The sequence below is a fragment of the Lycium barbarum genome, chromosome 12 (genome assembly GCF_019175385.1).
Source record: "Lycium barbarum isolate Lr01 chromosome 12, ASM1917538v2, whole genome shotgun sequence".
NCBI lineage: Eukaryota > Viridiplantae > Streptophyta > Magnoliopsida > Solanales > Solanaceae > Lycium > Lycium barbarum.
Window position 1 is genome coordinate 46,631,605 of NC_083348.1, and position 15,548 is coordinate 46,647,152.

At 35.7% G+C, this 15,548-nt stretch overlaps 1 protein-coding gene across 3 annotated transcripts; it reads right to left on the bottom strand.

Annotated features, from left to right (window-relative positions):
- Positions 1-4,883: 4,883 nt before the first annotated feature.
- Positions 4,884-11,548, bottom strand: LOC132621456 (uncharacterized). Of its 3 annotated transcripts, none has more exons than XM_060335734.1 (5): positions 11,332-11,548; positions 9,973-10,161; positions 6,536-6,807; positions 5,746-5,982; positions 4,884-5,654 (listed from the first exon to the last, which is right to left on the bottom strand). In XM_060335734.1, the coding sequence occupies exons 3-5, from the start codon at positions 6,788-6,790 to the stop codon at positions 5,181-5,183; spliced, it is 966 nt and encodes a 321-aa protein (XP_060191717.1). In that variant the 5' UTR covers positions 6,791-6,807; positions 9,973-10,161; positions 11,332-11,548; the 3' UTR covers positions 4,884-5,180. The 3 variants fall into 3 exon arrangements, with proteins under 3 accessions (XP_060191717.1, XP_060191716.1, XP_060191715.1); XM_060335733.1 differs by having other exon boundaries at positions 9,961-10,161; XM_060335732.1 differs by lacking the exon at positions 9,973-10,161.
- Between the last annotated feature and the right edge of the window lie 4,000 nt (positions 11,549-15,548).

Consider the following 15,548-nt stretch of genomic DNA (forward strand, 5'->3'; position numbering starts at 1 on the left):
TTAAATTTGTGATCATTAAGTATTTGTTATTAATAAAACCGTCTGAATATTGGGTTAATTGGTAAGGGTTCGCCCACTAGTTAGTAATATGGTAGGTGCCCGCACAGCCCGTAATTTGGGTCGTGACACTAAGTGACCATTAAAATCTCCTCCTATCAATAGTTTCTCGGTCTGTGGAATACCTCTCAAAACCTCGTCTAACTCCTCCCATAAGCGAATTTTGACCTCCACGTCCAAACCCGTTTGCGGCGCATATGCACTAATTATGTTAAAATTAACCCTCCCAAGACTAGCTTACTGACCACGTGTGAGAAGGTGCAAATATACCCCTAAACTCTGCAAAAAGGTGCAAATATACCCTTACAGTAGCTTTTATTTTAATTAAAAAAAATTCATCAGCGAAAAGGGTACATTTGCACCATTTGTGTAACGGCAGGGTATATATGCACTACTTTTTTTAACAAGAGGTATATCTACTTTAAATCGCAAAGTTGAGGAGAATATTTGCACCTTTTCCCTTATTACTATTACATATTTTGTAACTTTTGAATATGTTAAAAAAATAGTCTTAGTATCTAAATCAACAATGAAATAAAATGCATTTATTTTCTTATTCAGTCCATCAATATTTTGGTTTGGGGAAGGAGGAGTACATATTTAGGCTATACCACACATAAAATATGGTTCAACTTAGTTTTAAAAAATAACAAAAAATGAAATATAAGGTAGACAAAATAAAGCTAAAAGAGTTCAAGAAAATGTTAAAACAACCCAATAATTCAAAACCCCAAATAGAAAGTTAAAGTTCTAAATTTTAATATCTCATATCATGACTTTAAATTTTAAATCTCAAATCCTAAACTCTGATTTAATGATACATCTTAAACCCCAAATTGTATTATAAATTTTAGACCTAAACTGTAAGTACAAAAACTAGATATATAAACTTTTGGTGGTAAGATATACACATTATTCCCCTCCACTTCATTTTATGTAAATTTATTTGACTGGACACAAGAATTAGGACATTAAATGAATGTTTTTGAAACTTATAATCTATGGCGTATCATTTGCAAAAATGTAACTTCTTAATCATACATAACTTATTTTTAAACATCAACATTTGATTTTGTTAAGAAATATCATAAAATTAATTTTTCACGATAATTTTCCTGTGTTTGGGTCCATGGGCAGCAGGTTTTATATAATGATGAGTAGATAGTTGGCAAGTGCTCGATGCCCCTAGGAAAGGGGAACTTTCACAATTACAATTTTTCTAGAAGTAGATTATACAAACTTATATATATATATATATATATATATATATAACCACTTTCAATATTACATATTGTATAACCTATATGGTATACTTTAAAAGCTGTCAATCCTCCCTCAATTATGACTATTCCTAAAATCTTGAATTAATAAATTGTAAAATATTAAATATAATTACTCCTTCCCAAATATCTCTCTCTCTCTCTCTCTCTCTCTCTCTCTCTCTCTCCTAGACTGTCGTGGGGCCACACTATGTAGGAAGTAGGAATGAAAAACCAAGTATATTGTAATATTGTATACGGTATATAATATTATTCACACTTCAACATGAAAATTATTCTAGTAACTTTTACATCATCAAAAATAATATATCAAGTATATTGTAATATTGTATACGGTATATAATATCAAGTATATTGTGTTAATGTATACATTATATAATATTAAATATATTATACAACATATAACATTGGTATAATATTAATTATTGTGCTATTGTATACATTACATAATATTAAGCATACTATATGCAACATTTAACACTGGTATATCATCTATTTTAATGAAATAAAATACATATATAAACTCACACACACAAACATATATGTACAATTAAAAAAGTAATAAGAATAGTTTTTATGCTGAAGCGCGAATAATAATTATTGTATGTTCATGTACTTTTCTTAATATTACTATATTCAAATAATTTCTTTTAGTCATAAAATATAATTGCATCAAGTGAAAAATAAAAGAATAAAAATAAAAAGAAGGAAATGAAAAAGAATCTTTTCAAAACAATAGATGTCAGATTTAAAAATCTATTAAAAATAGTATTCATCTAATTTTATTTTATTTGGAAAGTTACATTAATTCTCTCTCATGTCCTCTCCATATTTGAAAGAAAGAGAAAGTAAAAAATAAAAGAATAAAAATAAAAAGAAGGAAATGAAAAAGAATCTTTTCAAAACAATAGATGTCAGATTTAAAAATCTATTAAAAATAGTATTCATCTAATTTTATTTTATTTGGAAAGTTACATTAATTCTCTCTCATGTCCTCTCCATATTTGAAAGAAAGAGAAAGTAAAAAATATATGCATTAATGATAGTAACTCCTAAAAATATGTGTTACAAAGATACTTAGAATTTAAAAAGTTGTAAACTATGTAAATAAATTGGAGTAAATTGTATTTGTGTAATTTTTTTTTAAATAGTCATAATGTTTTTAAATAACTTTCCAAAAACTTGTATTTGTGTGACTTTCCCCCAGGGAAATTTATTGAAAATGATTGCATTTAGCTGGAAAACTATCTCGTCGGCCAAAAGGCCTTCGGGTATTCATGGATCACTTTGGGCGTAAGCTTTGGGCTATAAAAAATAAACATTTTTTTGCGCGGATTGTCCTTCTTTTGGGGTGGTCTTTAAATTTCGTCCCTTATATTTATGGTCTTTATGTTTTGCCCTTCGCTTGAAAAGGTGAGAGAATACCTGAGGTTCTGGGTTTGAATCCCGACTCAGGCATAAAATAAAAAAATAATTTCGTAAGGTAAGGCTGGGGGCGTGTATGCCGGATTCGGCATACACTCTTTAAGGAAAAACTAAAATTATGCCGGATTGGGCATAACTAAAAGTCTGCCCCATAAGGCAGAACTTTTTCTTAAGGCATAGTCTAGCTATGCCTTATGGGGCAGATTTTTAGTTAAGGCATAACTAAAAGTATGCCCTATAAGCCAGAACTTTCCCTTAAGGCATAGACTTTGCTTATAAAGCAAACTTTTAGTTATGCCTTAAGGAAAAGTTCCGCCTTATGGGGCATACTTTTAGATATGTCTTATGAAGCACACTTTTAGTTAAGGCATAACTAAAAATATGCCCCATAAGGCGAAACTTTTTCTTAAGGCATAACTAAAAGTTTGACTTGAAAAGTAAAAAAAAAAAAAAATATATGCCTTAAGGCAAAGTCTGTCGGAGGGGGCAGAGCGAAATTCAAACTCTGCCTTGCCAATTTTTTAAAAAAAAAATTGACTGAGCGAGGGTTCGAACCCTAAATCCATGGGTTTTATGCAAAGGGCAAAACTTAAAGACCAGCAATTTGAGGGGCAAAATTTAAAGACCACCCCAAAAGAAGGGAATAAATAAAGGGAAAACTACATGGCTTGACAAACTTCTAGAGGTAATGACATTTAGTAGCTACAGTTTAACTTAATTACTCCCCATAACAAACATTTGTATATTAATATCAGTTAGTAACTAACCCTCCCATCTATCTCCCCCACCTCTTCTACCCATTGCTCTGCCGCCGGCCACCACCGACCGCCGGAGCTCCGGCGAAATGTCATGCCCCTTCACCATCGTCACTGCCAGCCCCTTCCCCTTTTCCCTTTCTTCTCCGGCCGTGCCCCTTTTTCCTTTCGTCTCCGGCGCCAAAAAGGAAAAAAAAGCTCAGATCTACGCCGGAAAAGAGCCAAGACCGACGAATCTGAGCATTGTTGGAAGCAAAAAGAAAAAAAAAAACTCCGATCTACGACGGAGCAACCTTCTTCTCATTTTCCCTTCTCCAGCGTCTTCTTCACCTTTGACCGGAAAATACATTATTTCTTCGAATTTTTCAGATCTGATCGGAATTTTCAGATCTGAAGGTGACGGTGATGATGATAGAGAAAAGAAAGTGAAGGAGAAGAAGGTGTACACAGATCTGATCGGAATTTTGGATCGGAAGTTTTTTTCCAGATCTGTGTATACATACACTGTATACATATTTTTCGAAAGTTTTTTTTCAAATTTGTGCATACATACACTGTGTACAATATTTTTCGCGTTTTCTGAAGAAATCTTTTTGTATATCAATTTTATTTTTTGTATTGAATATTTGAGTGTATTCGTTATTTTTTTGGTGTACATATATTGTATACAGTGTTTTTCGTCTGTTTTTGTTAATTTTTTTTGGTGTATCTATGTTGGATACGCCTGTATTTGTTGTATACATACCAAAAAATATGGTGTTTGTAAATTTTTGATGTATATATGTTTTTATGTATTCATTTTTTACTCACTATATTTATGAATACAACAAGCCAATTTATAAATACAGATAGTCATTTTCATGAATACAGTGAAAAAACAAGAAAAAAAAATTGTTGTATACAATGAAAATAAAAAACGAATACAGTGAAAAAAACGTATACAACCGTTGGCAGCTGGATTGTTGCTACAAAATGTAAATATTGAAACATTTACTATGTGGCTTGATTAAAGCCCAAATGTTTGTCATTTATGTAGTTTGGCCCAATAAATAAATGAGTGTAGTTGGACTGTGCCAAAACTTAGCCCATCCTTGGTGTAGCCCATGCCAAACCCACTAAAATCTGGACGGATTGGGCGGGTCAAATAGTTTTGGACTGAATTTTCCACCCCTAGAATTATTCCATTACCATACATACTAACGATATCCTGGTAAATATGTTGACTAGAGAAACACTTGAAAGCATCTGTTTTTGTGAGGGATAAGCAGTCATTGAAGGCATATATCATCAACTGCTGAACTTTCCCATAACAAGTCTTACATGAAAAAGAGCAAATATTCACTGACTAGAAGAAAAAGCAAACTCGTTAATTCTCAGGAACTAAAGTTTTCATTGAACAAAGTAAGACTATCATTACTTGGTGAAAGGATAGAATGAACAAGTTAGACATCATAGCTTTAGTATGCAAATCATCTATATATTCCTTTTTCTTTCCCTTTTCATTTTGTAGTTACAAATATGGAGGGGTGTAAAAGAGGCCTCTGTACTCAAATTATTTACACTAGGCTCCTTAAGATAACCCAGGCCTGAGACACGTCCTACTAAAAGACGAGGGGAAACTGAAAAAAAAAAAATCCTCTAGTAGCGTGTTTGGTTGGAAATATCAATCCAAACGCATGATTTTTCCACTGGGAAGCGTCCCCATTTCCAACTTGCCGTTGCCATTCTCAAAGGCAGAGCCTTCACCATCGACCTCTTCTTCCCTTCCAAGTTCATCAAGTGTCCTCTTCGTATACACCGTAAAAACTACTGTAGTGATGATTGCTATAATGAAAGAAATCACATTATATACAATTTCAAGTGGAGTCAAGTGGATGTTTCCATATTGGACATCAGCAAATGTCTTTATTAGCAGGCCACTGTAGATGTAAATAAAGGATTCAGGGATCATTCCTGCTACTGATCCACATAAATAAGGCCAGAATCTCATGCTTGTAACTACTACAGCATAATTGAAGATTGTGTAGGGGAATGGTGAAATCCTAAATAATGCAACCACACGAAATTGATGGAACCAACTCCCTTCTCCTGCCAATCTAACCATGGCAGCTTGTCGAGGCCATCTCTTCAGCCATTGCTGCCATATTTAGTAGGAGGAAATGGAGCAGTTAGCAATTCTTAAAACTGATGAACCAACAGAGACTAGATATAATGTACCGAAATCTTACATGAATTCTGTTTCGGAAAAGCAAACCAATGGAGTATGGCAGGATCATCCCCATTGTTGTTCCAACCATGATTATGACAAATCCAAGACCATATCCAAAGATCATTCCTGCGAGCCACATCGACGGTCCAGAAGGAAGTAGGACTACTGGAAAGAGAGCTAAAGAAGCTACAAGCACGAGGGCAAGCACTGGACGACCAAATGCAGTGGATTCCCATTGTAGGAAGGGAATGAGAACCTATGTAAAAATATATTAAGAATCAGATACCAATAAAAAATAAAAATAGTGATCAAGTATTCTGTATTCAATGGGATCAAGAGGATAAAGTTAAGAACTGCAGAGATGGAACATAAGTACATAACAAAATAGACTTAACCATGGAACTCTACTATTAAGAAAAAGAGAATAAACATTTGTTGCAAAAGTAGACACACTTATAAGCTCCATCAAGACTCTTAATTATGAAAACTTGCACTGAATCATTTTCATTTCACCTATCCTTTTTCATAACAACATGGAGACATATAGACTTATCTTTTTATAGGCTACAAAAATTCCTAATATATACAATTCACAAAGATATTGTCCCTATTTTTAGACCTTGGTGAATTTTTTAAATATATCCCTCCTTTTTGTGTCCTGGAAAAACTGCAACAATGAGAGAAAATCTGCTGAGTAGTGACATGTCATAGGTCCCATTCAAATCTAATGATTTTGTTAAAATGAAATCTCATACATGCTAATTTGCCTAAACAGGGCATGAAGGAATAAGCTAAGTGGGATGAAATACCTTCTCAAAAAGAAAGGGCACTCCCCACTTTATGAAGATCAGAAGAATTATTACAATACTAGAACACCATATTATGGCCTTGATCCACCACACAGTAAACCCTTTTCTGGCTGGAACTTCAGATTGTAAATTAACAGCCTCAGTTGTTCTTGGTTCATTTCTTATAACAAGTCTCACATACTCACTGCCCTCGCTTATGCAACTCTCACCGTTTGCATTGGCTTTGGTTGAATCATCAGTTGACTCTGGCTTCATTATTTGAGTCCTCGAACCTGTCAAACACAAAGGCGCATGAACAATTGGACAACTTAAACGCATTAACACTCATAGAGTTCTCTCATGAAGGAACAAAAGGAGGAGTATACTCCATGCGATTCTTCAACGTAAATTCCAAGAGCCAACGTGATGTTGCACAATAAGAAATGAAAATGGAAACGAGAGAAAATAGGTGCTGAAAGGTCCATCAATACTTAATATTATTGTTGCCTCAACTTGATTCAAAACTACTAGTCCAACATTTGATTTCTTATTTGTTCAATAATACTAAAGACTTTTATTCCTGGTAAGAGGGAATTCCTAAGCCGTGGTTTGCATTTTTGAATAATCTTGAAAAACGAATTAATGATAAAACTTTCAAACGAACAACAAGGTGAAGTGATACGGTGTGTATGTGTTGGGCTCACCGTCCATTTTTAACTTGGTATCAGAGTCAAACTCATCTATATGGTTGTGTTTTCTAATTTTGGGCCCCACATTAGGTTATCCGCACTCATAGTTACAACATTGGGTGTGCGCGTGATGGGGCTGTGAGAGTGTCCCATATTGATTAAGGAAATGGGTTGTTGACTCCTTACATGATCTTGGGAAATCCTTACCGCTTTAGTTAGCTTTCGGGTTGAATTAAGCCCAAGTTCCATTTCTTAACAGGAATGAATGAGCAAAGTCACTACAAGCCATTAAAGTTCTACCATGGGCCAGTTGATTAGCAAAGGTCAAGCTTTTGACACATACAAACTCCAGGTACAAATGGAAAAAGAATAGGAGTTACCTAGTGAGATTGCATAAGTGTTAAGAGTATCAATATGTTCGAGGGACCAAAGACCCTAACACATAGAAGAATGCATGATCGTGTTATACCATTGAAACCTTGGGGCTAACACTTTGAGCTTAAGGCCCTACAGTTACAACAATTTTGTAAAAAAAATGAAATTTAAGAACTACTCCCTCCGTTTCAAAATGTTTGTCTTGCTTTCCGTTTTAGTCCGTTTAAAAAAGAATGCCTCTTTTCAATTTTTGACAACTCTTCAATAGCAACTTTCTACATGGCATACTTAAGACCACAAGATTAAAGGGAACTTGGTACATTCTACATATCTTTAGTTAAAAACCACAAGATTCAAAAGTCTTCTTTACTTTCTTAAACTTCGTGCCAAGTCAAAACCAGACAAACAATTTGAAACAGAGGGAGTAGTAGCTAAATGCTCAAGAATGGTATCCTACAGCCTAGCTATTCACCATTTTTATCTCCTATCCTGGTTGGTGAAGAAGGATGATACACAGGGATTCCTATTGAGAGCTTAACAGGTGACTACGAAGAACAAAGGTGATTTTCCTGATGAGTTGGCAAGACCAAGGTTCGAGTCTATGATAGATTTGAGGGATGGATATAATCAATCTAAGAAAACAGGAATCTGACATTTTAAAAACATGTTTTACGATCCATCAAGGACATTATGAGTACAAAGTAACGTCCTATGGTTTAACAAATGCCCCGACCACATTTCAGGGCCTAATGAATCATATTTTTTAAAGAGCAGCTTAGACAATGTGTGGTGCTTTTTGTCAATGATATATTAGCCTACAGTTTTCCTTTAAAGGACCACATTAGCCACTTCAGTCAGGCTTAGAAGATACTGGGGAAGGACCAATTATTTAGGTCAGGTGTACTCCTTTTCTCAAGTAAAGGTAGAATAGACGGGGCATATTATAACAGAAGAAGGTGATTCCACTGACCCATCTAAGATAGAGGCCACGGTCCCTCGGTCCAACATAATAATCTCAAAGCATTAAAGGAGCTTCTATGTTTCAAGGTCTCACTGGTAAATATAAATGATTTGTAAAATCTTATGGGAATCTGATTGTGCCCCTCATCATAATTGCATCTTATGATTCAAATGGAGAAGCCCAGCAGCTTGTAGCAGAACTGAATAACAACCTGATCGTCACCCAGGTTAAACTCTTAGTAATGAGATGTCAGGATAACAGAAGAGGATTTACACTGGAGCTCCACTATACTGAGAAGGAAAATTGACGAGGTTCTTCATCAACTCTAACAGGGGTCATCCATCCTAGCCAGATTATTACACTGAAAAGGATCTAGCTGCTAGTCTATTGGCCAAAGATGAAGGAGGAAGTACAGAGGTCCCCGTCGAAATATAACACTTGTCGGAGAACCAAGTCAGAAGTTATCCTACTATGGTTTCCTGCAGATGTTAACTACACCAGCTCACAGAGTTCATTAAGGGCCTACTCTCCACCTACAACAAAGATGTTGTACTAGTGATAATAGATAGATTGACAAAACATGGTCATTGTTATTGCCCTGAAGATCGTTGCTACAGGAGGGATAAAAGCTGCATGGCTTACCACAATCCCATCAGCATTTATAGGGATCCTGTATATATTATTTTTTCTCGGATGACCGAGAAATCCCTGAGAGCTATAGTGACGCACAATTCGAAACCGGTGGATAATGGGGCCGCCCCTCAACTCTTCACCGCTTAAATACCAGGCTTTTGTTTGTGACAGATTCTACTCGTGTCGTGCGCCTAATCCACACATCACACATTGAGCTGTTACCACTAGACTGAAATGGAGGAATTTTTACTAGTGTATCTTCACAGAATCTATTCAAGGTAACGGAAACTATTCTTAACATCTGTACAACCAACCATTTGTAAGCAAATAAATGAAAGGCTTCATATGTGTTTAATCGGCTACTTCAGGGCAATGACATTTCAAGGGTCAAAACAATGGTGTAAGTGGATTGCATTGGCAGAATAATGGTACCAAATACTATTCTGTCCTAATCTACATGCTGCCACACTTTGCATAGATACAATTATCAATTGAGGTCTCTTTCCCTTGTACCAGTAGAAGATATAGTATAAGAGAAGTCACGTACAACAGTGGCAACAAATGATGCACAATAAAGGATAATCTGAATCAAGCCTAAGTAGAATGAAATAATTTATAGTTGAACAGGTTACAAAGGGTGTTAGAAGCGGGATTGCTGCAGCTAAAACAAACCACCCTATAGGCAATCTTGAATAAACCTGTGAAAGAATGTTAAGATGCATGCACAATATTATGATCCCTAAGAAGTCTCTCCAAAAGAAGTGCTGTTACATACAAGCTGGCAATACCTGTTGACTCACCAATGCATCCAGTTTTCCATATTATATTTTCCAATTAAAGAAGAGAGTAGGTCCTCATGAACATCCACAGATTCACTGCCTCTGACAGGAGAACACAGCCAATTGCTTCAACCATTGGCCATCCTAGAGCAGAAAATTGCTTGCTATTGAAGTGATTAGTACATTGGGAACATTTGGTTCCTGAGGATACTACATCAGAAGGATCAGGAAAACCTCAAGGGCTGTTTTTCAGGAGGGAATGAATATGACATAAAAAGAAAATGTGGGTGAATTTAAAGAGGAGGCTTCGGACTATGAAAGAATTCTAAGCATCCTAAAAAAACAATAAGGCAATGGGTACAGTAACCCAAGACATATAAACCTCTCAGGAAACACTTACGCAATACAACAATAAAACTCAATGCCCTTTTGTACATGTAACCAGATTCTGGAGTGCACATGTGAACGTTGATGTGGACATAGTAATCTGGAATGACCTTATCAAAGGTTTGCTCAGTACCATGTTGAAGACTCAGACCTCCAATCCAAAAGCTTATAAGGCAATGGGTGGAGTGGCAAGACTTTTAGAAACCTCTTTGCAAGCCCTTACACAATCCATATGGTACAACTATACAAAACTATATTCAAGGAATTTAACAAAGTACTTTCCCTCATTTCCTTCTCTTCTCTCTTCCTCACTTTGATCTTCTTAATTCCAGGCCCAAGTTGGAGCTGCGAGAGATTTTTGTTTTTTCTTGTAATCATAATTGTTGATTGGATTTATGAATTACAATACCCTTGTAATGTGTTCTCTGAGAATGAATAAAATTACCCTTGATTGACTTGCATAAATTACAGTTTTGGTTGGAAAAGTAGTGCCACCCCATGTATGAAGTGAAAGGATTGATCAGCAAAATTGAAGGTGTAAGGTACTCAGTCATCCTACTTATGCAAATCTTATGATTATTAAGAGTTACTGTAACATTCAAATATATACAGCCAATGTCCATTTAAACTACTTAACCTTTGGATCGTCCTAATCCTCACAATACTTAATTTCAGAAGCCTAGTGATTTTCTACTAAACTTGAAAGTGGGGAGAAAGATTCCTATTCTAGCTAGAATATGGCAAGTATAGATTACAATATTCATATACTCCTTCTCTAACTGGTTGGGGTGGATTCTTGTATATCCACTCGGCTTTATTCTAGCCAAAAATATTTAAAAAGATAAAAGCAATTGGATCCATTTTAAAAAGATAAAACTGGTATTCTATTTACCACTGTGGCTAGAATGACAAGGAAATAAGCAGTACCCAGAAAGGGGGAATAGAAGTAACCCATGGAATCAAGTATGGAAGTTGTGAAGAGATAATACTTACAGAAACAGGCAAGGAAGTCTAGACGATCAAGAGAGAAAGTAGTATATATATATATAAATGGCTTTAACAAGGATTCTTCTTTCCGGTAGGTGACTCGCCGTTGGGTTGGTTGTTGTTAGGTACTACAACTCCCTGTCTATACTGCTTGCTTCCGTGCTTTGTTTTGTTACTCTTTTCCTTTTTTTTCCCAGCATGCGTTTTTTCTTTTTTTTTTTCTTTTTCGTGAATTTATATATTGGTTGCTCATTCCTTGGAGTCCGCCAACCTCAATTGACCTTTTATTTAAATTATTACTCCATAAGTTTCAATTTATTTGTTTCGTTTTGACTTGACACAGAGTTTATCAGAGCAAAAAAGACTTTTGAATTTTTTCATCTTAAATTAAAATGAAAATATGTGAAATTACTAAAATATTCGTTAATCTTGTTATCTTAAACATGCCATGTGTAAGGTTAAAATTAAAGAGTTGCCAAAAAATGTAAGAAACATTCTTTTTAAACGGAAAGTAAGACAAACAAATTGAAACAGAGTTAGTATCATTTTCTTCTGGCTTTCATTTCGGATGCAATTAATATAAATAAAGTCCTTTAAAAAAAGTTAACGTCATTGTTACTTTGATTATAAATGGCATGTTTTATCATAAGGAAAAAAAGGAAACAATCTTTCTACTTATGAACGAAAGTATATTCATTGTTATTAGTTTAAATAAATTCATATTATTTGTCCTCAATAACATTTAACCAAAATAATAACACTTAGATATAATTATTAATCTTTAATACTTAAAAATTTCGTTAAAATGCTCTTAAATTTATTAAAATTATTATTAATCTTTAATAAGTAGTACTTTTTCTTGAAAAATATTTTTCACTTACCGATCAACCACTAAAAAATACTTTACGCGAAGCACACATTTTGAAATAAACATTTTCGGGTATTTCATTCCAAATGAGTATGGACTATATTGCGTCTCTCTTTTTAAAAATAATTATGTTATGAATGATATGTGAATTGATATTCCTTGGTAGCAAATTCAGAAGATTATTTATCGTGTGATAACTTAATCAGATAACTGTCATTCTTTAAAGTACAAGATAAATGACGTTTACTGAAGCTTTTATTTAATCGTATTCAAAATTGGCTAGTAATTAACTAAAAATGGTATTCTTAATCAAATATATATAGTAATAATTACTAATCGAAGTAACTGTCACACCCCAATCCCGCCAGGGTGTGATGGGCACCCGACCCCATATTCGGGGCCGAGCGAACCCTCTGACCCTTATCACATACTTAATCTCTTTAGATTCTTACATCAATAAGAAATGAAAAACATAGTTAAGCCTTCAGAATCTTTCTTTCGTTGTTCTCAAATCAAACAAAATCTGCGGTCATGTGGAATCTGTAACATAATATATAAAGACACATCGGCTGGTGAAGCCGCTTTCAAGACTGACAAACTACACCCACGACTCTGTCTGCAAAGTGTCTAACTTCGGACAAGACATCATAGAATAGTACTCTAACCCGGCAACACTCCAGAGCAAATGTGTCACGACCCAACTAGGGGCCGCGACGGGTACCCGGAGCTAGATACCGAGCACCGCTCACTCTACTACTCATTTTACTCATTTAATGATCTTTTGCCAGTTTTATGCATGAAAGTATAGGAAACATAATTTGTATCAAAACATAAGTACTTTATATACATATGTCTCTCGGCTATCAAAATAATATATACATAATAATAGCATCTTTTGAGACCACCTGACCCACACTACGTATCTACGAGCCTCTACTGTCATAATGAATACATAGACGGAACAAGACTTCGTCGTGCCCAAAATATATATACATATATACCAAAGAGAAATCATAAGCACCTCCGAACAATGGAGTGCTCTCCACCGCTGACAGCTCCTAAGTATCTGGATCAAGCTCGCCTCCCTGTCTACCTGTGGGCATGAACACAGCGTCCAAAGAAGGGACGTCAGTATGAATATTGTACTGAGTATGAGAGGCATGAACAATGAAGAAAGGCATCAATAATATAATGAGAGCATCAATATAAAGCATATGGATCTGACCGATAATCATAAATGGAATAATGCATGTTGTCTTACTCATACTTATCATCGTAACATGTATGCATCATATGCAAGCTGCCCGCCCATGTCGGAACGGTGTGATAATCAATAATATAAGCCCGCGTCCAGGCCTCCCGCGTCCGGGGTACCATCTCATGCCGCCCACTAGTGGTGTCTGCCTACGCCCGAAGGTCGTGGTGTATCCGTATCGCCGCCCGCCGAAGCGGTGTCTGCCCGGCCAACTAGGCCCGGTATGCAATGCTAATGCCATGCTTATCATAAAATAATCATAATAATGTACTCATTGTAAAATACTTATCTTATCATAGCACATGCGTAAGGTTTGAGAACAACTTTACTCTATCGGGGTGACGTAAGGTCGTGACCCCCCGATTACTTTATGGAGCAATTACGGACATTCTGCCTCACCTTGAAAGGACTAGTACATAAGGTGAGTGTAGGCAAGGACTAACATCATCATCATCCTAGCATCATCATATCGTATAACTTATCTCATATAGGCATTTAACTTTTTGGAATGTAGGAGCTCATGGAAAGATGGTAATTCGGACTATAAGATTCATGCCATTGGAAAGAAAGGACTAGCCTCACATACCTTGCCGTTTAGCTAAGTTGTTGTCCACTTATTCTCCTTCGATACCACGTCATCACCTTCATGGGAGAATTCGTACTTCATTAGTTAATTAACTACAAGAACGGATCGCTAGTTCTAGGAAAATTTGGGCAGTACTTCCTTCGTTTATACTACTTTTCCCATGTTCTATATCTACCCCCAACATTCACAATGCTATTCGATCGCAATATCGCAATCAAAATCATCATTTATGCACCATTAGCAAAATCCACCATTTTCCTCCAATTTTCCCATATCTATAGCTCACCTTAGTGCTTTCGTGCATTTACTACTTGTTTCACGTTATAAATATCATTTATATCGTATTTGTACTCACAACACTTCAACATTCATGATTCAATTCCACTATCATTCATTTATGTCACTATTCACTCAATAATGACTCATTCCTATGTTCTTCTACATTTTAAGTATCTAAGCCTTCCAATACCCTGAATCACGTGGTATAGTCATGAAACATACCTTAAATGATGATTGAACAGGCCTTGAGTTGAAATACTTCACTTAGCAAAAACCCTAGTTCCACCCTTTTTAAGGATTTCTTGACTTAGATGATCCTTTGATGTGTTCTTACACTTGTTTTCATGAATTTAGTGGTGTTGGTCATGATGTTCCCTTTGATTCTCTTGAATTCTTATGGAGGAAATATTTGGAGAGTTCTAGAGCATTCTTGAGTTATATGGAAGAAAAATGAAATGAAATGAAGCCTAAGTTCCTTTTAATAATCACAAAACTGATCTTTAATGAAACATTGTCGGGATGAACAGTGGTCGTAAACCACAGTTTACGGACCGTATTCTGGTTTACGGTCCGTCCTCCGCGATCGTTTTTAAGCATTTCAAAAGCAGAAAGTTTGGCTAAGGGACATGGCAGTTTACGACCGAGGTTTACGGTCCGTAAACCAGTTTACGGGCCGTCCTCCAAGTCGTTTTTAGCCATTTCAACACTTTGACAGAACTTGAAATTTTTGGACAGCTGGAGGACGATTGCACTATACGGTCCGTAAATCACTTTACGGGCCGTATAGTGCCCTTTACGACCACTAAGCTGAAAATTCTCCGCCACTTCCTTATTTCCAAAAATTCATAATTAGCCATTCCCGACTTAGTAAAACATCATACACTCAAGCCCTTCATTGCTCTATTCATCACCCAAGTACGGAAAAATTTCCGAGGTGTAACATTCTTCCCCCCTTTTGGAACATTCGTCCTCGAATGTTCGACACTCGGGAGTTCTAGAAAAAGTTTGCCAGAGTCTCCTTTGTAATTTGACTCTACCAACCTGTCACAACAACCCACAATATCATGGCCTTACAGGGCTATATCACACTATCAACACATCCATGGCCACACACGACTAAAAGCATAATACTAAAGTGTACATACCTTACATCTTCGACGTTTCATCTTGAATCCCTTCTGGGGGTTGGAATAAATGCGGGTATTTGGCTTTCATCTTTTTTTCCGCTTCCCAAG